We start from the raw sequence: 24,115 nt of genomic DNA on the forward strand, positions 1-24,115 counted from the left end.
CCTTCTCCAAACCATAGCTGCTATGCGCAGATATTGTAAAGAAAATTAATTGTACGTTAAAGGAACGTTTGCAGAATTTCCCACTATTGAAAGTAATCAGTTACAATTTATTCTGATCAGCATCCGATAATTGTTGACGAAGTCCGGTGAGTTGTTTGAACGAGCAATTTTTGAAGAAGCTTTTAAAGTTAAATTTTTATACGAAGATCCATCCTTTAATTGAGAGAAAAATGCTCATGTCATCAGCATATAATTTGATAGAGGACTAGAATATTACTATTTTCACGTGAGGAAGTGCTGATGGAAACATTTAGGGTAAGACATGTGAAGACGCAGGATCCCTGTACAAAGACCAGAATCAACATTGCTCAATAACTCAGAACTTTAACACTAGAAATATTCAACTATTTCCACAAAAATGTTCCCTGTTAGACCGGGCCAATAATAATGTGTAGTGCCATGTATAAGAGTACTTTGTAATGATGTAGGTATACAATGCTAAGCCATTAAAATGATAATTGTTGACAGATTGATATTTTGGCATTTCTACATCACAATTTCACAACATAATATTAAACAAACAGGAAGATTTATATTTGCTTAATATAGGTTGTAATAATGTTAGGGTGTATTTTTTGGACATAAAAAAAGTTTGGGGTCAAATCATTACGGGGACCCCCTGCAGTAACTCTGTGCACCCACTAGGGGCCTCGGCTGCTCTCGGTAGAGGCAACAATTACAGTTAAAGACAATTAAAAGAAAATGCTGGCAAGGGCTCAACAGGAGAACAAGAACTTCCAGTTTTGACAGATGCCAATGTGGGAGGAACCTAAAAGGTTTCGCCCCGTGTCTATTTTAGGATGTCTCTTTTGACCAGATGCATACAGTTGTTAACACGCCTGTTACGGAGTAGCTGTCTGTCGGCCGGCAGGTAAGACGTTGGTTCTATTCAGCGGAGGGATTATCAGTAGTCTTTGCTTCAAGCCGCGAAAGTAAACAATATCAGCAATGTTGTTTTTGTTGTTCAGTGGCTCCTCTTTTACCGGCAACGATTTATCCGATTGACCTCAGGCATGGCCTAACACTGAGGAACCGAAGAAGGGTCCAGTGATTAAATGCTACACCGCCGAACGGCATGCTGGGTACAGCTTGTTGGGACGAGCGTTTTTTGAGGAAGCTGCCATTTGAATTTGAATTATATACGTGGCTCCAACCTTTAACTGAGAGTAAAATGCTCGTATCATCAGCGTAAAGAGAGAACTTAATCTATAGAGGACCAGAATATTACTACATCTTCATGTGAGGAACTGTTTATAGAACACTTTCACCTATTTTAAATGTCTTTTTCTGCTTTTATTAGAGTTTGAGTGTTTGAACTGAAACAACAGATGGGGTGAGCAACATTCCTGTGTCATTTTCAAACCTGTGCCTGATTACTTGGCGTTGACCTGAGCCAATTGCACCGCCGGGACATTTGGACACTCCCATTTTAATGTGAGTCAATTAATTAGTCTTCTGCATGTTCTCTGAATTCACTAGTGCAGCAACATTCCTTCACCCTCATTTCAACTGGAGCACCGTTTTTCACACACAACAAAAACCCATTGTGCTGACGTACCAAACATGTCAGGGAGTATCATTTGGAAGTAAATGTATACAAAATGATGGATCGCATGTAAAATATTTAAATTTTATTGAACACCTTTCACTGTTTCAGTGGTAAATAAGACATTTTCAGCCTATTTAGAAAGTGCAGAATAATGACATTAATGTTTTTGTTTATGTTTTATATAACAAAAATATATTTCATCACCAATGTTCGATCTGCAGCAGCATTGAAGTGGTGAATGTTTCTTTTGGCACATGATATGTGTCCTAAGGCAACATGGGAACGTTTTATATTACACAGAGTAAACAAATCAATTAGTGAATAAGTGTCTCCTACCAACTCTTTGGAATTCACCAATGAGAATAGACAGACAAGCAACAACAAAAACAGAAGAACAATACAAAACCGTACAAATATTACGAAGAACAAATGTGTATATATATATGTACAAAAATATTTTTGCCATTTTTTTGTTTTTGTATATATATATATACAAAAACAAAAACAAAAAAATGGCAAAAATATTTTTGTGAGTTGATCAGAGCCACAAGCAATGTGATGGAGTAAACATGTTAGTTGTAGAATTTTTTTTTTTTTTTTCATTTGGTGAAACAACACATACAAAATGTTTTTTTCTCATAATATAAAACCTTGACTTGAAAGAGAAAGCTAGACAGATGACAGACTGATAGAAGGACAGAGGTGTGGGTAGGTCACAGAGTTCCTATTGTTGTTGTTGTTGTTGTTGTTGTTCTCCTTCAAGGCTATAATTAAATTAAGGGTCAGACTTTTGTTACCTTGCACGACTCTATAATTACAATAATGGCGGCTCTTGAAGGGGTTCAAGTTGCTGAATCAGTTGTATCGGAACGGCAAAGGATTTCTTCAACTCAAGAAGAGCAAAAGAACGGCATTTGAAGGCTTTTCTTGATTGATTGATTGATTGACACATTGACAGATGCTTTACTGATTCACCCTACAAGCATTTTTGGAAAGCACCTGACCTTTTTCCCACACAGATTTTGATCATCATTAGTTCAGGGTCAATCCATCTGGCAGATCAGGTTCAGACTTCTGAATAGTGGCCACTTATTTTATAATAACCCTAATTGTTGCTTCTGTGAAAGCATCATGCAATTTAGATTTGTGGTAATTGAGAAACAACAAAACAAGCAATTAATGGTGGAAAGGCAATATTTTTGACCTTGTGAAGGGAAGCATAAATCATGAATTTGTTCCGGTACAGGTTTAAGGACTCCTTGTTTTGTTGCTTGAGATGCCATGGGTAAACCAATAACCTGAAAACGAGTCAGTGCATGTAACTGTAGATTTGTCTACAGCGAATGGGAAAACAACCAAACAGCAGATACATTTGGGATTTGAACCCGGGTTCGGCCTCGCCTTCTGTGGCGTCATTTCATTAATGGCTCTAAAAGGCGGGTATGGATGAATATTTTATTTTAATTGCTGCAATCTTAAATCCGAAAAAGTCATTTTCAAATAAAACAAAGAGTGATAGTTTTGATTGAGACATTATTTATCCTCGATAGCTGTTTTTAATTCATTTTTAGTCAATTTAAAGCAACATGCCGTCTGCATATTGTAACAATAGAGACGTTTTATTTGTACTATGAACATATCTCCAACACTAGGGATTACCTAAAATACACAGACCCAGTCTACTGATCCAATTACTTTTTCTTATGATTATTATTACATGTTATAATATGTTTGGGACTTTTGTTGTTTTCTTTTTTCTCCACATAATGTTGAAAAGTTTCTTTTCTTTTATCATTTTACAAAAATGGATGCTACTCTGTTGGAAGTGTTAAAATCTGACAAAAAGGTTTCTATTTCAGTCAGAAACATGGCCTTTGCCTTGTCCGAGGACCAGTTCCGGTGCATCATCTGCCTGGACGTCTTCCACAACCCCGTCTCCATCCCGTGTGGACACAACTTCTGCCTGGGATGCATCAAACGCTTCTGGGATACGAGACATAAGTCGGAGTGTCCGCTGTGCAAAGAGTCCTTCAAAACCCGCCCAGAGCTCAGGATCAACGTCGGCTTAAAAGACATCACCGAGCAATTCAAAAAGTCTGTATGCATTTTTAAACCATGTGTTGCAAAATCAAATTCATTCCAGCATTTTGATTAACCAGCTCTGTGTTGAATCAAAAAGGTCCATAAAGGGTCAGCCAGCGTACAAACCAGCCCCAGGAAGAAGACCATCAAGGAAAGGTCTGCCCGCAAGACAACGTTCTAAGAATGACGATGTTCCGTGCGACCTCTGCCAGGGAAAAAACATAATGGCGGCCAAATCGTGCTTCGTCTGCCAGGCGTCTTACTGTGAAGTTCACCTGACGCCTCACCTGAGGGATCCCACGTTGACCAAACACAGGCTGACAGACCCGGCCACCTTCGTCACCACTCACCTCTGCGGAAGTCACAACAAGGTCCTGGATAAGTTCTGCAAGCGGGATCAGACGCCCGTTTGTGTGAAATGCAGAGAGTTGGACCATAAACACCACGAGGTCGTCCCGATAGAGAAGGAGAACAAGCGGGTCAGGGTGAGGAAAAGCATCCACTTCGGTCTTTTTCCCCTCAAACGTCTTCATGACGCTACAGAATCATAAAAAACATACTGTATATTCTGCACCTGTTTGCCTGTGAATCACTCGGTGATCCCCATGATGGATTTGTGTTTCACCTTTCGCAGGGTCAGGTGAAGAAGGTCGATGCCGAGTTTCAACTGATGATCCAGACCAGACTCAGTAAGCTGGAGGAGATCAACGTTGCGGCGGAAGTGAGAAAAGTACGTTGGATTATAAAATTTGTTGTTGTCTTCTTGCAGTTTGCTCTTTCTAAACCTGCTTTGGAATGAAGGCTGTTAAATACAGCCGGGGTTGAACAAAAGCAGTAGTCTCCCCAGATAAAGCACTATGAAACAAACTTCCTGTGAGACATTTTATTTTGAAAGGACATGCAACAATTGTACCTTGATATGGAAAATATATAGTGCTATTGCTTTTATATTCTTATATTCTTATTTTGCATGTTATTTAACAGCACTATTTGTTCTTTGCAGCTGAATAAAGAACAAGAGATACACAAAAGCATTCAGGTGGTGGACGCGGTGGTGAGCGTCATCGAGAAGAACCAGACGTCGCTCATCGAGGAGATCGAGAAGAGGCAGGAGGCGGTGGAGAGGACGGAGGCGGACCTCGTCAAGGAGCTCAGCCAGGAGATCAACGAGCTGCAGAGGAGACGCAGCGAGCTGCAGCACCTGGAGCACGCCCAGGACCCGCTTCACCTGCTGCAGGTGGGAAAGTCACCGGGCGTCCACGTTTCCATCCCAAAACGTATGAAGTTCTTACTGTGTGTCCCTGTTGTGTTGCAGAGTTTCCCCTCTTTGAGTGCTCCGCTGTACAGCAGGGACTGGTCTGAGGTCAGGGTTCACTCGGCCAGCTACATCGGGGCGGTGAGGAGGGCGTTCACCAAGCTGGTGGACGTGTGCCATGAGCTGGAAAAGAAACTGTCCACAGAAGGTCACTAACTATAATATAATCATATCTTATAACTGTCTGCCAATGAGCTTATTTTACTGTTTGTACATAAAAAAAAAATCATCTGTTGAAAGACTAACAACTTTTTTTCTTCTTCTTTTTGTAGAAATCAGTAATGTGTATCAATATGCAGGTATGTGTCTGATCTATAGTTTAATTATTATTTTATCATTTTCATATTCCAGAGATTCCATGTAAATATGACAGATTTCTGGGTTTGTTTCGTTATTTCTGCTAAAAAGTTGAGTTGCACCAGAATATGAAGGACTTCTGACCCAAAGTTTGTTTTCAACCCAATAAATAGATCTGGTTCTTGTTTGAAAGGTTGAAACTGTGATTATTAAAATCACATTATATGACATAGACGTCAAAACCAAATTCCTTCTTCCCCTCTCCAGTGGACGTGACCCTTGACCCGGTGACCGCCTCGGGCTGGCTGTGTCTGTCCACGGATGGGAAACAGGTAAAAGTGTGATATTATGAATATATGTGACAGACTCGGAGTGGATTGTCGATAACACTAACACGTCGCGGTGCCGTTGGTGTCGATCCACAGGTGAGCCTCTGCGTCCAGCAGAAGAAGCCGCCGCCCCCCGACGACCCCCGCAGGTTCGACTCCTGCGTCTCCGTGCTGGGGAAACAAAGCTTGACCTCTGGGAGACATTACTGGGTGGTCCAGGTGGGAGCCCCGACCTTCACTTATAATAATGTGTTGTGTGTTTGCTCGCATTATTGAAAAAACTTTTAAATTCCTCATCATGAATCAAAATCTGGTTTATTGCCAAGTGGGGTTAACATGCTGTTGTGGTGTATTACAATAATAAAAATAATAAAACAATAAAAAAAAGCTACCGCAACAGTCAGGAAAGATAAATAAAATAGAAAAAATGACAATAAAACTACTATAACTATTGTCTGCTGTGTAAATTATACTTTTATGTCTTATTGCAACAAATAATCAGATCATTTAAATGTATTTAAACATTGTTAAATTTGAAAGTGAAGGTCAAGGACTTGCTCAATGTCTTGATGTAAACAAAAAACTCTTCAACGCCCCCTTGTGGCTGAAAGTGTGCTGTGCCTTTTCTCTATGTGATAGTCGGCCTGGATATCTGATATTCTTTCGGTGTTGCAGGTTGGAGATAAGACCGACTGGGATCTCGGCGTGGCCAAGGAGTCCATCAACAGGAAGGGCGCCATCACGGTGCGCCCCGACTGCGGCTACTGGGCGATCTGCCGGCGTAAAAGCGGCAGCCTCAGTGCCTGCGCCGGCCCCTCCGTCGCCCTCCACCTCCAGGAAACGCCCCAGAAAGTGGGCGTGTTCCTGGACTATGAAGAAGGATCGGTGTCCTTCTACGACGCCGAAGCAAAGAGCCACATTTACACGTACAGTGGGTGTGACTTCGGCGAGCCCATCTACCCGTACTTAAACCCCTGTCTCCATGACAACGGGAAGAACACCGCCCCGCTGGTTATCTGCCCCGTTGAGGCCGCGAGCGCCGAAGTGACATTTTGAATTCGTGGCCCTCGGGGGGAGAAGTCCACGCACATTTCCTCATCGTCATGACAACGTTTTAATGAGGTCACTCAGGTTCCCTTCTACCCTTTAAACAAGAGGGCCCTCTCTCTGAGGCCCCGCCCACATTTCCACCAATCCACTCGTTGCTCTCGTTAAAGACACATTTCCTGTAATTTGATCAAAATTTCCATTTTAACATCATCGTTAATGTTCTTGTTAACACATTCATCAATTTGTATGGTAGAAAGAAACTAAGTAACTACATTCACTCAACTTTTAATTAAATACAAGATCTGAGTACTTGTTCCACTATTGATAATTTGAAAATGCAAATGAGGCATGAATTAACGCTGCAAAAATTAAAACTGTATATAAACAGCTAACGCTACTCTCACAATCAGATGGTTCAAAATAAAAAAATGTTTGGCAAATTTGTGTTTGGATGTTTGTAGTGTCACTGTACTGGGAATTCCCTGTGCAAAATGCAGCATTTCCTTTTTTACCTTTGTGTTTTAATGCGTGATGCGTTCAATGTCATCAGAGAGCAGCAGAGAAATTTGGGAGCTCAAGTGTGCACTGTAACAAAATCACCTGGCAGCATTTTAAATACCTGAATGTATATTTGAATATTACCATATAATTAAATGGTTCTGGGACTAAACTACTAAGCCATGTCTATAACTGTGGAACTGTTTATTTATCACTGATATTTATGCTGTTTATCATTTTGATGTACTAAAAAATAGTTAAAAAACATTTTTTGACACTGTTAATTGTCACATGTTCACCTGTTGATTGCCGTTAAGAGTTTAAGTCCGTTGTCAATACTTTATATATGAAAAAGTGTGCTGAACATGAAGCATTTTCTTTCTTATTAGTACAAAAGCGTGGGACTATTTTTTTTCACATTTTATTATTTTGAGCTTCTGCTTATTTACAACAAGGATACACTTGTTTTGCTTTCTTTTTAACCTTTTTCTATTGATTTATTTTTGCTTACATTTATGAAGGTTTTTTTCCTGATGGTGTAAGCTTTAAATGTACAAAATAATGTATATCATTTCACAGTAAATAAATAAACCTCATGAAAACAGAAAGAAATAAGTTGTTTTTCTATTTTTGTAAATTTTGAATTCTGTCATAATGCCCTCAATTATATATCATAAGACTAATACATCTATTACAGTTTTTCTCGATTGTTTACACACATTTTCTGAAAGCATGCCTCATACTCTCAGAACTCTACACACAAATCAAAAAACACACACACAATGGGCAAAACCCCTCAATTCTCCTGCAAAATGAAACTTTACATTCAAAACAATGTTATTTCTTCTCAAAATGGTATTTTTCAAATGACACACACAAACCATCATATGAATAGACATTTATAAGAACCGGTTGAACACTGATGTGCTCAATGTAAAACACGATGAACACTTCTTCTCCATTTACCATAATGACTTAGGCCTTTTTTTTTCAGTGTTACACTCACTACAGACTGTACATACATAAATGTGTTGTAATATATTTTAGAATATTGTTTTTATATATTTTATTTTTCCCACAAGAATACTGTAATGTACACAGTGTTCATCCCAACCAACACAAAGTTGCCAGTGGTCTACATACAAAACCAGAAGAATTTACTGTATACAGTTACAAAAAAAAAAAAAAACTATCCCACATCCTCTCTTCTGTTTCGGTCTGGCCACAGCACCTCATCCACATCACAGGCAATGCAAGCGATGGCCAAGCAGCGGGGGAAATATAGCCTAGCATGGCAAATCCATGCTAGGCTCCTCCTCTTACTCTCACTCCTCTGGCTCTGCCTCTGTTGCCAATGTTGGCATCCATTGCTCCAAAACAGAAGAGCTCACCTGTTGCACTTTTCTGCTAATGCTCTGATTGCAAATTGTAAAACTGTGTTGCAGGTGTTTTCCCATGTGATGAGTCAGTGTGCATATAGGGAAATTAACTTTAGAATTTTGAATGGCAGTGTGTTCCTTGTGAAAACAAGAGATTTTCTTCATGAAAATTGTGCCAAATGCAGAGAATTGTGTGTAGTGTTTTGAAAAAAGTGTGTTTTAGAACTGCAATTTGAGTGTAAAGCAGGAATTGTGCTTGCAGTTTAGCAGAGTTAGTTCAGGGGGTTGGTGCATGAGTTACATGTTGTGGTCATTGTGTCTCAAGTACCAGTATTTGTGTGTAAACAATTGAGAAAAACTGTAAAATACTCTCATTGCATGTAAAATGGTATTTTTGTAAATGACCACTAGGTGTCGCTAAAGGCTAAAAGCTTCTGCTTCTAACCTGAAGGAACTGAAGCTGTTGTAAATCAAAACAACCACCAGGTGGCGCGTGTAATTAATAAATGAATCACTAGTACCTTTTAAAAATAAAAGGGAATGTCCTTGAAGCTTTGTGCTCATCACACGCTGCTGGAAACTCTGCTGTTCCGGGATTCAGTCGGAGACAAAGACGACTCTGTTTTCTCTTTTTCTTTCGACACCTTGAACAACATGTTGAAGAGTTGAAGGAACACGTTTGAGAGGTTCACATCGACCGAAAGTGACGAACCGGTTGTGATGAATTTGGACAAAAGAAAGCTTTGAAATGAGACGGGCTGCATTAAAACCTGATCCTGGAGCGGTGAATGCACAAATCTGTAGAACTGTACATACGTTTCTGTTTTTGTAGCCGCGATGCCTTGAGGATCGGCAGCGTCGGTCTAGAGAATATAATGTATCTGGACGTTCATGCTTCTCAGAGGATGAATCCTACTGATTTTTACTTACTTACTTATTTACTTACTGTTTTTAATCAAGACTTTGGTTTATGACAAAATTAATGACATTCTAACAACCCCAAGCACTCCAACCACAACCCCCCAACCCCAACCTCAACCCCCCCAAAAATCCAACCCAACCCCTCCAACCACAACCCCCCAACCACAACTCCAACCCCCCTAACCCCAACCATCCAAAAACCCAACCCCTACACCAACCCCCTAACCCTAACCCCAACCCCCCAAAAGACCCAACCCCAATCCCAACCCCCCCAAAGCCCAACCCCCCCCCAAAACCCTAACCCCCCTAACCCTTACCCCCCAAACCCAACCCCCATGACAGCATAAGTTTTTATGATACAAATATTTTGTATCAGTTTAACTGATTACAATAATGTAAATACATAAAGTCAAATCTAAAACCCAAGATAACATTAATTCATGCAAAACGTTTACTATTAAAAAAAAAAAAAAAACATTTTTAAAAAATAGATTTTTGGAACCTATGAATCGATTTAGAATCTTAGAAAAAATTAGAATCACGACAAATCTGGGCACATAAAAAAAGGTTTTGTAAGAAAATGAAAGAAAAATAAGTACAACTTGAGCAAACCCGTCCATCCAGTTCTGTTGAAGAACTGGACAAAACCACAATGGACCCGTTCAGAGAAAACCATTAGAGCAGCCAACAAACCGTACACGTAATTATGGAACTAATAGTGGAACCTTCTACTTTGGAAACTGATTTGGAAAAGCCCTGCAGTATAAAGTTATTACCGAGACAACAATTAAGTTTCCCTCGAATTCCATTTCAAGGGTGTTTTCTCTTTATCTTTAACGTCATTAAAGAGGACTCTCGCAGAAATCCGCAATGAGGTTGGGTCAAACAAACGCAGGACTTCCACCCAGGAGACCCAAGTGAAAACAACTTATTTTCATCAAATAATGTAACAAAACATACTAATTTTAACCCTAATACTACTTTACACAAGCGAGTAGTTTTGTTGTAAATCTTCGTAAAATCACGTGTATAAAATGGCGACCCTGATCTGGGAGAGAATACGCTTTCCCTTGAACTTCATTGAGAGATTTCTTTTTAAATAAAAAAATATATAAAAATGCCACATATAGAACAACTGGTTTGAAGTACGTGCAGCACACGCAGATCAAATCAATGCTTCAGCTCCTCCCCTTTGCCCTTTTAGGAATTCAGATTTTTTTTTTAAATAAACAGATTAATTCTTGCCTTGTCCCCAGAAATAACGATTAAATCCAAATATCAGGCGTTTCTCCTACCCCCCCTCGCTGCAGAACTGAGCAGCTCTTATCAACACTTCTGTTTGGACACTAGATTTTTATCCTTGAACTTTTCATTTCTGAGTAAACGGGCCAAGAGCTGAAAGAACACGTTTGAGAGTTTCACATTGGCTGCAACCCAGACACGAAAAAAAACCTTGACACGTGAGTAATCACATGCACGGACAGTCAGTGCATTTAGCACATCAGTCATCAGGTATGTGGCCAAAGAAAACAGTGTATGAATGCAGTTCAGTCTTGTTTTATATTCATGCGCTTCATGAGAATTTACTGAAATACAGTTTGAATATATCGAACCAAACTGAGTCATAGGTTTGTCTTAAATAGTATTTTAATATCCCTTTAACAATATTGTGAAATTAGCGTATTGTGAATTCATACATCGCTAGATTTCTTGGAATAAAAAAAAAGAAATGCCTTTAAAGTGACCGACAAGCAAGGTTTGCGGCAGGCAGCTAGGTGGGGAACACGGGATAATCTGACAGAGGGTCAGTGAATCTGGGCCGGTATAAGAAAGAAAGGCTGATGAGGAAAACGAGGAGCAGCTGTTGGAACAGGCGGGGGAACTCATCAGGTGAAGGGAATGAGCTGAATGCAGGTCAGATGGAGGTGAATGGATCTGTGATTGCAGGAGAGCAAAAAGGCAAAAAAACCAATGCATGGTTGTAATCTGCCGGTAAATTAAGCAGAAGTCGTAAAAGTTACAAAACAGTCCTACAAGTCCTACAAGAGAAACATGGAGAACGGTTTTAAACATCTCAAGTGAGTGGAAAAACTTTATTTTCCATAATAAAAAATATATATTTTGCGGTTTCCACACAACTTTTCTTTAAACGTGTGAATGCGATACTTAAAAATGTGTGAATGTGTGTGTGTGTGTGTGTGAAACCATTGGTTTCTGGAATTTTGGGCTTCTGGAATTTTGCTTTCCTTTACGTCAAAAAGCTTTTGTAGGTTGTCATTGTAAGAGAGAACACGCTATTCTAGATTGTTATCCTGCTGGCAGTGAACCGTTCACACTGTGATCAGATTACACGATGGCTAATCTGATACGACTGGATTTGTTTCGAAAGTGCATTTTCTCAAAGACTAAAAAATGCCATGACATGCCATGTTTTTAGAAGTTGTCTCGTGGCTTAAACACGGAATACACCGAAGCAACTCTTCTGGCCGCCCGCCCCCCGATGACCAGAAGAGAGAATGCAATTTTAAGACTGCAGGTTTGCTCTCCATTCCATCAACCTGCACACCTGCCATCCATCCATTCATCCAGCTCCTGCAGTAAACGTATATCTCGGCTCTGGTCTTTCCAGATTGTTCAGTTCGCCGGCGTGGCGTCAACGTTAACATTAGCTCAACATACATGTGAAAACAAGAGCATATTCTGGTGACGTATGAATGCATATATAACACCGTCGATGTAGCACACCTTTGCTTTGCTTCAGAAACCTCACCTTCTGAAACCATTTGCTTAAGACAAAATTTGCAATGATATTATAGAGAACATCAGATTTACACTTACATTCACTAAATACACAAGAAAGCTAACACAAGCTACTTGATCCAAGACTTGAGTAAAATTCAAAATATTAATTATATTACATTTTATTTAAATATTCCTTGATTTATCCTCGTATTGCAAAATGTTTCTGTCATGATTAAATCTGTATAAATACTTTCTGACATATTCCCCAAGGTAGGCTCATTGATTCCTACTGAAGTTGTAAATCTTTGGAAACAGAACAAACACAAATATATACTTTAATAGATAAACAAGACCCGAGTCCAGAGAGAGCTACAGGCTAACATGGTTAAGTAGGTATGTTTACATGGCATGCTAACATTAGCACCAAACACAATGTAAGCTACACCTGAGGCTGGTTAGCGTTTGTTAAAAGGGCAACATTTTGAATCTCAAACTGGAGTAAAAGTTGCATTTCTCGGGGTCTATTTTCAGCCGCGGATTAATACACATTTGCTTCATTAGTGGATATTTGTAGCTTCTACAATGCTCATTTGTTTTTATCGGCAAACGGACAACAAAAAAAGCAAGATAGGTAGCACGAACAAAAAATCCGATGACAATAACAAGTTAAGAAAGTGTAATAAAGAATAAATCCAACGAATAACATGATGTAAAATGCGGAAACAAAAGATTAAAGCGGTGTACTAAATCCATGTTCCAAAGAGTTGTACATCACATAACTTTTTATGTAGTATTTTTTCCTATTTTTCCCCCCCAAATAAGCCAGGGGAATTCTCGTCTCAGATCTTTTGAATTCCATTTTTGCATCGTTGTTTTTAATTCGATCATGAATTAATAATTCTAAATTGCATCTGTAAGGAACGCTGGTTTGGATGGACAACAATAACAGGTGAGTTGGATTATCTTGGTTTCAGTCCATAAAAATGACAGCATGTCAGTGTGAGACGCTTTGGCATGACCTGATAGATTGCATTGTTTCAACGCTGTCAGAGAACACGCTGTACTTTAGAGTGAAATCCTGCCGGCAGTGTACCGTTCACAATCGTGTCATTGTCACCTGGGATCAGATAACACAATAGCTCATCTGTCATGACAATGAGTGAAGAATGCCGTTGTGACATTATAGAAGTTGTCTCGCTGCTTGAACATGAAAACAAAGCATCTGTGTGCAAACAGTGCCACTTTGTGTGTGTCTATACATAGGCTTTCTGCTACAGACAGGGATCTTGAGGTGACATATTTTCCAGTGATGGAAGGTCATTAAGTACAGTGAGTTTAATCAGGAGAAACACCTGAGTGCACGGCTGCCAATCTCATTTGGCCCCGACACACAATTTGGCTTTCGTTCCTTCATTTTTACCACAGCACGTTTTTTTTTTTTTTTTTCATTTTTTTCCTTAGCCACTCCCTTCACTCCAACAGTTTATTAGGGCCATTGTAGGTTTTTAAAAAATCAGAAAAAAGTAGCAAATTTACAAGAAAAAAGTTGCAAATTTACCAGAAAAAAATGCAAATTTACTAGAAAAAAGTTGTAGATTTACGAGAAAAAACATACATTTACGAGATTATAAAGATGCAAATTTACAAGAAAAAAGTGACATATTTATGAGATTGTAAAGTCGCAAATGTAGAGATTTGTTTATTTCAGCTACATACGTTCCACATTAGAAATAATATTCTAGAAGTCTCATGGCATACTCCATACTAAGTGAAAACTACTGCTAGCATATTAACCCAACTGCCTAAAATAAGTAAATAATAAACACCCATAAGATGACAATTTGGCCTCATAAATAAAACCAACAATAACCATCAACAGCATCATCACTCAAAGGACCTTGTCACATGTTCATCCATGGGAAGTTACGCTAGATATATTCCATTAGCATCCTCATTTACCGTAAAAAAAACCCCACTAACGTTACTAATTTGACAAAGCACAATAATTTAAACAGAGCAATATATAATATAATACACACAGGCATCACACATCAAGTGAGTTATTTTTTTCTTGCAAATTTATGACTTTATAAGCTTGTAAATTTGCAACTTTTTTCTCATAAATTTGCAACTTTACAAACTCATAAATGTGCGAAATCTTTCTCATAACTTTTTTCTCCGAATATTGCCCTCCCCAGTCTGTTTTATTTTTGTTTCCTACAGTGGCCTTACTATGCCTTGGTACTTCGATTAATTTCATTCTGTTGTCAATAAATAACTTAAATATTAAAATGGAAGATCTTCATACGTAATCAGATCAAGCAGCCGGAAACTTTAAATAACCAGCATATTGTACACACCTGGTGGAGTGATTCATATGACGGCTGTGTGTGAATAACATGTCATTAGTGATATAAGGTGTTCTACATGTAGCCTAAACAAAGACGTCCTTTGACGTCTCCTTTGGCTTTGACTTTTTATGGACGTCTTTATGGTCTCACTTCAACCTCATGTAGCCTTCTAGACTTCTAATGCATTAAAAGACGAGATCTATATAATTATGTTAAAAAATATAAAAGCATGTTAGATGTGATTATCTTACTGCCATTTTATCTATCTTGTCCTGTGAATTTAATGTGAGGACATGAAATCAATTTACAGGTTATAACTTAACGAGTCGTAAAAAAAAGCCGTGACGCATCCGGTTGGGTTTGCTCCAGGTTTTGTGGTTGACTTGTCTGTACCTCGTGTTACTGGTTCAAACCCTGGGATCCGAACTCGGCAGACATTAAATTGGTTTCGCTGAAGAGGACAAAACCAAATTTGATTTGAGACAGTAGGGTCGCAGTGGACTGGTTCCTTTGGGACAGCTAGGAGGTAGAGCAAGTCGGCCTCCAATCAGGCTCCGGCTCCGGCAGTCCAAATGGCGAAAATGTCTTTAGGCAAGATACTGAACCCAAATTGCCCCGGAAGGCTGTGCTGTCAATGTGTGAATTTAATGTAGAGCGCTAGCATATTATTATCTTAACGCCGTGTGATGCATAGGAGGGTTTGCTTGTTGCTTGCCAAGATGAGGTAGCTGCAGGGCACCTGCTGATTTCCGGAAAACTTACCTGAGCCAAGTATCAATAGAAAGTGTTGCAACAAATTAGCTCAGTGTCTAAAGTACGGATCCAGTGAAATCACTTCCGAAGACTCAGACGCTGGAACAGAGTGATCTCAGACGTTGGTCAGATCAAATTACATTTCACCTCGTACAGGTTGTAGGAAAAAAAGAAAAAAAAGCATGATTAGATTTATGAACTGACTTACAAATGATATCCAAAAATAAAAAGTACTTTGAGGTAATTGTACTTCACTTGGGTATTATATGCTTTTACCACTACATTTCAAATGTTGGACTGATATACTGTATATCTCAACTAGTTGATGGGTTGCTATGACATTTTGAACAAAAATGTCCTCGGAATTCATTTTTAAACGTTAATGCAAAGTTTTTACGGCATTTGCTTCGGCCACAGCTGTACATTTTTGTAATTTGCATAACATGTCATTACGTAAAAAGCAGATAGACTGTATGTAAATAGACGACGGGCATCCATTCCTCCCGCACTACAAAAGTGTAGCAGATAAACCGGCGCTGCCGTCTGTCGCTTAATACGTTGTTTGGCACGAGTCTGCCCTGCTACGTTAGCAACGCGGCAGCTACTAACCATCATTTCTCCATTAATACATTTAAAATGAAATTGATGCTTGTTCTTTTATATAGACCAGTGATTGGTGTTAATGTTATCTGCATGTGGACATGACTACAGCACAAGCTCAGTTACTCAGTGGAGATGTTGCTAAGCTAACCAGCTAGCCAGCAAGCAAGCCAGCAAGCCAGCAAGCCAGCTAACCAGCAAGCCAGCTAACTAGCAAGCCAGCTAGCCAGTTAACCAGCTAACCAGCTAACCAGCTAGGGTTAGCGACTTTAGACTAGTTGCGTACAAGTGTGTGACACATTGTCTGTTTCTACTAGACCACAGGTGTGTAGCTGCGACATATAATTAACTGTCTGTCTTTTGCTGGCTGCCTGTGTGTGTAGACGCATATGACTCATATTGCAGGGACTTTCGGGGAGAAATTCGCCCTAATAGGAATTAATATTAATCATAGTGTGTTAAAATTACAGTGCAACGTAAGTTTAGTGTTTCAGTGTTTGAATATGTTAGCATAAAGCTCAGTGCTATACAGTGAGTAAGACAATATTACTCATAAGTGCTGAGTTATTGCAAAATTCTGTACTTATTTTTAGGCCAGTTATTTCAAAATTCTGTACTTATTTTTAGCCCAGTTATTGCAAAATTCCTAACCTATTTTGAGCCCAACCATGATGTTAGCACATCATTTAACACATTACATGCAACGTTAAGAGGTCACGTAATTCCTTAAGATCGCATTGGTAAATTTCAGCTCAATGCTAAGCTGTTTGAATTTACTCTAAAGCCCCATTCTACACTACCCCAAAACTAGCTGGAGAACATAGTGGAGAAATAAGCAGCTAAAGAGGTATTTCCCTTTAATACCCCCACTTTTCCCCACTTTTAATACTTCACAGTACATTCTGGGAGTAATGTCTGTATCTAGAAGCCAAAGATCATATGTTAAACTGGTATTCCTCAAGAGTTGAACTTGACACATTTTCGTACATTTTATTTTGCACATTAAATTGCCTTTAATAATAGTTAATCACGTTTTGGACAATTAAACACATTCCACAAAACAATAATACAGCACAATATACGATGTGAATGAAACGTTCTAGTACAGTTTGGTCTGACTTCACCTTTCAATCCCGGAAAGAGTTCATCAACATAACCGCAGGGTAGAATTCTGTCTAAGAAACACTGTCATACAAAACTGGACGAACCGGAATGTTTGAGTAATGAAAAAAGTTGATTGAAATCCAACAGGGAGGAGCTTAACAGGCATCAGATAGTGAGTGACTAACCCTTCTACAAAAAGGGAGTGTCTGCGAGTATTTAAACATCTACACGCTGCAACCTGCGATATATGCCACGATTGAGTGGGACCATCAGGACGCTCAACATGACAACCCAGAAAGGTAAGAAGATATTGACATTCGGCGACAGAATAAGAACAACATGAAAAAAAAAGGAGAATACATTGTGATTTGGATGGATTGTATTTTGGGGATAATTACATGGCATTTATAGTTTGAAATTATTAAAAAATGATCCAAAAAATTGGGTTTTGTACGTATATATAGACAGTCTTTATTTAAAGATTTTCCCCCAAAAGTTGTTTGTTATGAAGATACGAAATTTAACATAGTTGTTTAATTTTGATGTTTAAGTTTGCAATTTTTGTCTCAAAAGCATGGAAGAGTGTATTTATTCATGAATGGTTTTCTTTGTTTGTTTGTGATTTGTGAATTTTGGTGTTGAAAAGAAAATTTAAAATCTAATTGTGAAAGTTATGTGAACTGGTTTCAACTTTTTCGAATACGATTCAAACATGCAGTGTTTTGTAAACTTATGCAACGTTGTGTTCAAGACTTTAACGTGATATTTTTGGGTTCCAGCCACCAACATGACCCTCGCCGTGCCGTTTGAGGATCAGTTCAAGTGCTGCATCTGTCTGGACGTCTACACCGACCCCACCTCCATCCCATGTGGACACAACTTCTGCTTGGACTGCATCGAAGGCTTCTGGGATACGAAGAGCAAGCACGAGTGTCCGCTGTGCAAAGAGACGTTCAGAAAGCGTCCACAGCTCCGGATCAACCATGGATATGCCGAAATCATTGAAATCTACAAAAGGTTGGTTTTCAATTGGATTTGCATCACTTTTGAAACGTTTTTAAGGCAAAGCATATGAAAATTGTTGAACTTGATTTGTATTAAAACGTATTTTTAACATAATGTATTTCTAATCAAAAGGACTCAGTTGGAGGACCTGGATGTTGTGGTGTCACCAGGAAGCAGGAAAAACTCCCTAATCCAACTTTCCGAGGCCGATGAGGTTCCATGTGACATCTGCTACGGAGTCAAGTCTCCGGCGGTCAAATCGTGTCTCGGCTGCCTGGCGTCTTATTGTGAGCATCACCTCACACCACACCAGAGGGACCCAGCGCTGCAGAGACACCGGCTGACTGATCCGGCCTCCTTCGTCACCAGTCACCTCTGCAGGAAACACAAGAAGCCGCTGACGATGTTCTGCAAGAAAGAGCAGAAGCCTGTTTGTGTGACGTGCACAGAGAAGGAGCACAAACGCCACGACACCGTCCCCATCGAGAAGGAGAGGAAGAGGGTCAAGGTGAGGAGGCCTTTACTTCATTGATCGTCTTCAATCACCTCATGGATCTCCCTTGTTGCCTTCCAATCTAATCCAGCTTCTCTGCAAAGCACATTATATTAAAACAATGTTTTTCTCTTTTGCAGACTTGTTTGAGGGAAACGAAGGCCAGCATTAAACAGATGATCCATGCCAGACTGAATAAAATGGAGGAGATCAAAACTTCAGTGGATCTGAGCAAAGTAAGTTGTTGTATGGATGCATGAACTTAAAGGGCTGACAAACTAGTTGTGTCTGTTTGGATCTGTAATTAACATGTTTCTCTCCTTCCAATGGACAGAAAGTCACAGAGAGGGAGATACAGGGCAGCGCTCAGGTCAGCAGGCTCCTGATAAACGCCATCGAGAGACACCAGGCCCGGCTGGAGGAGGATCTGGAGGAGAGGCAGCAGGAAGCCGAGAGGAGAGCCGAGATGCTGTTCCACGAGCTGGAGCAGGAAATCCTGGAGCTGCAGGCGAGGGGCCGAGAGCTGAAGCAGCTGGAGCTCACTCAGAACCCCGTTACCCTCCTGCAGAGCATCCCGTCTCGAAGTCGCCTCCCGTCCACCAGAGAGTGGTCTGAGGTCACGGTCCAATCAGATAACTGCATGGGGGCGGTGACCAGAGCCTTCTCCAAGCTGGTGGACATCTGCCAGGAACTTTCACACAAACTGTCTGCTGATGGTCAGTCATCTTTTCACAGAACATCGAAATCTGACCAATGATTTATGGGAAAATCAGTGCATGAAAATAACCTTTTTCTTCTTTTTTTGCAGAAGCCGACAAGTTGAATCAATATGCAGGTATGTTTACATTAACACATGCATTTTGCATTTCAATAAGCATTATTTTTTAATATTTACTTAAATAAGTATGACCTGACTCACTGTTTTCCTTCTTTGTCTCTGCAGTCAATGTCACTCTGGATCCTGAGACGGCTTCAGGCTGGCTGGTCCTGTCTGCAGACAGAAAGAAGGTATGATCATGAGATGAAACGTGTGAAGAGTTCAGTCCCACATTAATGTGAGAATGTCTGTAATTTGGTGAAAATGTTGATGTTAACTGATTCTATTGATCCACAGGTGACCGTCAGCAGCCAGAAGAATAACGCCCCACTCCCAGACAATCCTCAGAGGTTCAACTCCTGCGTCTGCGTTTTGGGGAAACAAAGTTTCACATCTGGAAGACGCTACTGGGAGGTTCAGGTAAGAGCTCAGAAACAGGAGAACAACTTAAACTAAACTCCCACAAAAGTTCTGCATGTGATACATTCACACCTAAAGTAAATCACAAATGATAGGAGATCCCTTCATTTAAAGCCATCAACCCTGTCTGACTCTGGATTTGGTCCGTTGTGTTGCAGGTTGGGGATAAACCAGACTGGGATCTCGGCGTGGCCAAGGAGTCCATCAACAGGAAGGGGATGATCGCCGTGCGTCCTGACAGCGGTTTCTATTCCATCTGCCGGCGTAAAAGCGGCAGCCTGAGCGCCTGCGCCGGCCCCTCCGTCGCCCTCCACCTCCAGGAAACGCCCCAGAAAGTGGGCGTGTTCCTGGACTACGAGGAAGGATCGGTGTCCTTCTACGACGCCGAAGCAAAGAGCCACATTTACACGTACAGCGGGTGTGACTTCAGCGAGCCCATCTACCCGTACTTTAACCCCTGTGTTCAAGATGATGGGAAGAACGCCGCCCCGCTGGTCATCTGCCCTGTTGAGGGAGGAGTCACAGAAGGACAGGGCGTCAGCATCGAGTCAGTCTTATGATCTGAGAAACCATGATGCAAGCTGATCTGAAGTATTTGTGTTTATACTGCATATATGATATTTGATATTTATTTTACTGTAAAAGTATTTGAACAACACTGACCTGCAACAGGCAACTATGCACAAGTTGTTTTTGTATTTTAATGTTTTTGTCACATGTCAAACCCTTTTCTGAAAGCTTGAATTTTCACAATTTTATCATCCACGTGATACCAGACTTGTGTGTTTAAATGTAGACTTTATTTTAATGAATTAAATGTGACAAATGCACTGTGAAACTTTATTCCATTGCCTAACTGGGCAACCTTGAGATACTAATTGTGAAACTGAAAATAAATGTTTTATTTTGAAAAAATAAAGGAAGTTTTGTCATTTTACAAATCATCAATTTAAGGGCAATTCATTTGTTGCTCAACCATTATTTATACAGCAGGTTCCACCACAAAATGAATGTTAAGCATGTTTAGCATATTATTCACTTAAGCCCTGATTATGCTTCCGCGTAGTGATCACGCAACGGCCACGCAACGGCCACGCAGTTGCTTGGAGACCGTGATGGTTCTGCGTTGGGTTTACGTGTCGAAATGCAATTCAATGCCACACCGGTAGAGGGCGCTATGTTTTTTGTAAAGAATGACCGACCGACCGAGACTCTTGACGTATATCGTCGTTAGCCTCGTTATAGCCTATTTGTTTACTTTCCGGCTTTAAACGTCCACAATTTTTCAGAACTTGGTGTTTTATTTCTTTGTGCAAAAGCGAGAAGGTGCAAACAATAAAACGAGGTGCAAACAATAAAAGTAGCCTTTTAAAAGTTTAAATGGCGGTGTTTATGAGTGGAAACCGGAAAGCGATCTCCAGCGGATGTAGTTAGCGGACCAATCACAGCCAATGCCGCTGCGTTGGTGTTGCGTCGCCTCGACGTGCGTCTAGGATTTTTGGGAGGTACACGTCAGGCCCTTGCGTTGGACGTAAGGGGGGTCCGCAAGGACGTAAGGGGTCCGCAAGCCCCCTTGCGTTGTGTCGACGCGGAAGCATAACTTGGGCTTTATACTTGAATAATTACTCCATAGATGTGCCGTTTGCTTCAAACTTTATCAAACAAACATGTACTTAAAGATGTTTGTAGAAGATGTCAGAACCAGGACCGAACGAGGACCCAGGTTAGTAAAATGAAAGGAAATTAAAAGGTGATGGTGCAAATGGCCAATATTTTGGAGGTTGCATTATCTCTGCTGGCCATCAGGGGGCAACCACAACAGAAGTTCATTTGCTTGGAAGTCTCCGAGAAAATTACTCTAATTCTCTCTTGATGTATTATCTCAGTAAACATGGTAAACATGAGTTTATGGTCTCAATCTCTAGTTTCAAGTCTTCTTCAATCCAGCATGATGTTCGTTTCGTAAATTGTGGTCCATTTAGATGGAAATAAGACCATAAAGCAGGGGATGCTTTAGGGGGTGGGGCTACCTTGTGATTGACAGATCGCTACCACGGTGTTGTCATATTGTTTGCCTACAAATGTCTTATTCAGCATTCAGTTGTACGTAGCTCCACCTTCTGGTTGCAAAATAACAAGACGAGAACAGACAAAAACCAAGACAGTTGTTCTGCTTCTTTCGCTCCCCACATTAACTGTGCACCTGACCCACTCAAATGTGATAGGTCGATACTACTCGGCCTACAAGCGGAAACCATATTGCTATCAAAGCCAAAATCTGCTGAAGTCGCCTGCCGATTCCGCAGATACGTGCAGCAATTATCGAGATGAAGTCATGTATCCATGGAATAGTACTGGCAAGTGTTGTAGCAAGAACATGAGCTCAGAGTCTAAATTTAGAGCAGCGTGAAATGACTTAATGAATCACACATGATGACGAGACATCTGGAACAGAGTGATCTGTGTGGATGATCTGTCACTTCCGTCACTCGCACTGTTTCCTGCAGTTGTGGTCAACTGTGCCGGTTGATTCGGTAAACTTGCCAGAAAACTGTTAGACGGGAAACATTACAGATGAAAGTACACGGTACCTTTGAAGGCTAAAGGGTGAAAAGTAGACACATTTTTAGGTACTTGCTGAGTTGGGTACTTTGTCCTTCATCTTTACTATATTTCAAATTGTGTGTGTGCTGTGGGGGTTAGCACTGTCGCTTCTCAGCAAGAGGGTCCTGGATTCAAATCCAGTTACTCTTCAGTTACACGGAGTTTGGGTTCACCGAAGACTCTAACTTGCCTGTATATGAATATGAGCGTGACACTCTTGGTCCATTGGTCCAACATTACCATCGTCCAGACTTTTTGAACTCTCCACTATTTGATGTATTGCAATGACATTCTGTCCAGACATTCATGGTTCCCAGAAAATGAATCCTAATGTTTCAGTTGATCCCGGAATTAATTTTTCAGCAGCATGAGGTTGACATCTGTGGTTTTTGGGTGAAATATTTCTACAACTATGATGAGTCAAATAAATGTAGTTCCCCCTCAAAATTATGAGTTTGTTGATCCCATAATTTTTTTAGTAGTTTTATTAGTCCAATATTTTTGGTTCATGGCCAAGTACCGGCTTAACGAGACATTCTGGTCAGCCTCAGCTGCACGTTTTGTTCAGCGAGTGTTCAACTCTATGCAGATGACTCATTGTCTTTTTAGACCAAGTCAGTTGCATCAGATCATGGGTGTGCCAGATTCCCGATGATTGACATTGCTGTTTGTGTGTGTGTGTGTGTGTGTGTGTGTGTGTGTGTGTGTGTGTGTGTGTGTGTGTGTGTGTGTGTGTGTGTGTGTGTGTGTGGTTCTTTTCCACCACTGAGTTGACAAAGTATGATACTATTTTCAGTAATAAAACCTAATGTTGCGCTTCCATTGACTGTTCTACAGTGATATTTCAGAAGAAAGAAAACACTGTCACTATTGCACTTTCTCTGTCCTCAGATGTCCATTTTGTTCTTCGGGCTTCTGTTGTTTTGTCCATATGTGGCCCAAAGTTGGGGTGTAACCTAACAACTGGTTGTGCCCCATCCTCTGTAACATTGGATTCAGAAACTCCACAAACGTCCAATCCCGGCATTACAGTTTTATCATCATCGCTTTCTTCCTTATCTACAGGAATATTGCCTTCTGCCATGTTGTTGTTTTGGTTTTGGAGCGGTGAGGAGCCATGAGTTTGGTAATACAAAAAAAGAGATAGCATAATCTGTTGTTCGAACAAACTAGAGATTGAGACCATGAACTTATGTTTACAATGTTCACAGAGGTAATGAATCAAGTGAGAAGGAGGCACATTTTCTCATCGACTTCCATGCAAGTTTAAGGCACTTCAGCTTTGGCTTCACTTTTCAGAACCGGACGTAGCCGCCTGGGTGCTGGTGGAGGGACTTTCAACATTTTGCAAATTTGTATATTCTACCAACATTGTAATGTTTTAATGTTGATTTTAAATCAGCAAACCATCCCCTTAATGAAATATTATTCTCATTGGTGCAATGTAACTCAGTACATTTAATAAAGTACAATACGGATGAAGTGTTGTCAACCGTATACAGTACACTTTCTGGTGTAGAGATAATAAAAACTGAAAATTAAATAGTAATTTTGATATTATGTTGTCTGTTATTGTTTCAAAACCCTGGAATTTATTTTGATTTCTCTCATATTAACTAGTAAAAATGACAAAAAGACAATGATTTGGTCGTGGAAGGTGTTTTGGCTTTATATATTTTGGGACTTTTTTATAGTATTGTTGGAAAATGTATCTGCAGCATTCTGGATATTCTGGAGCTGTTATGA

General features: G+C 40.2%; 1 protein-coding gene across 1 annotated transcript; it reads left to right on the plus strand.

Moving 5' to 3' along the window:
- Positions 1 to 1,360: 1,360 nt before the first annotated feature.
- LOC311009074 (uncharacterized protein) lies at positions 1,361 to 20,697 on the plus strand. Its single transcript, XM_084003047.1, has 19 exons — positions 1,361 to 1,494; positions 3,469 to 3,703; positions 3,789 to 4,176; positions 4,326 to 4,421; positions 4,695 to 4,928; positions 5,007 to 5,154; positions 5,279 to 5,305; positions 5,571 to 5,635; positions 5,729 to 5,851; positions 6,308 to 6,676; positions 7,233 to 7,260; positions 17,810 to 18,047; positions 18,168 to 18,543; positions 18,669 to 18,764; positions 18,863 to 19,244; positions 19,337 to 19,363; positions 19,472 to 19,536; positions 19,643 to 19,765; positions 19,924 to 20,697. The coding sequence occupies exons 2-19, from the start codon at positions 3,477 to 3,479 to the stop codon at positions 20,323 to 20,325; spliced, it is 3,414 nt and encodes a 1,137-aa protein (XP_083859173.1). The 5' UTR covers positions 1,361 to 1,494; positions 3,469 to 3,476; the 3' UTR covers positions 20,326 to 20,697.
- The last annotated feature ends 3,418 nt before the right edge of the window (positions 20,698 to 24,115 follow it).

Source organism: Eutrigla gurnardus (genome assembly GCF_963514095.1).
Source record: "Eutrigla gurnardus genome assembly, chromosome: 23".
Lineage (NCBI taxonomy): Eukaryota > Metazoa > Chordata > Actinopteri > Perciformes > Triglidae > Eutrigla > Eutrigla gurnardus.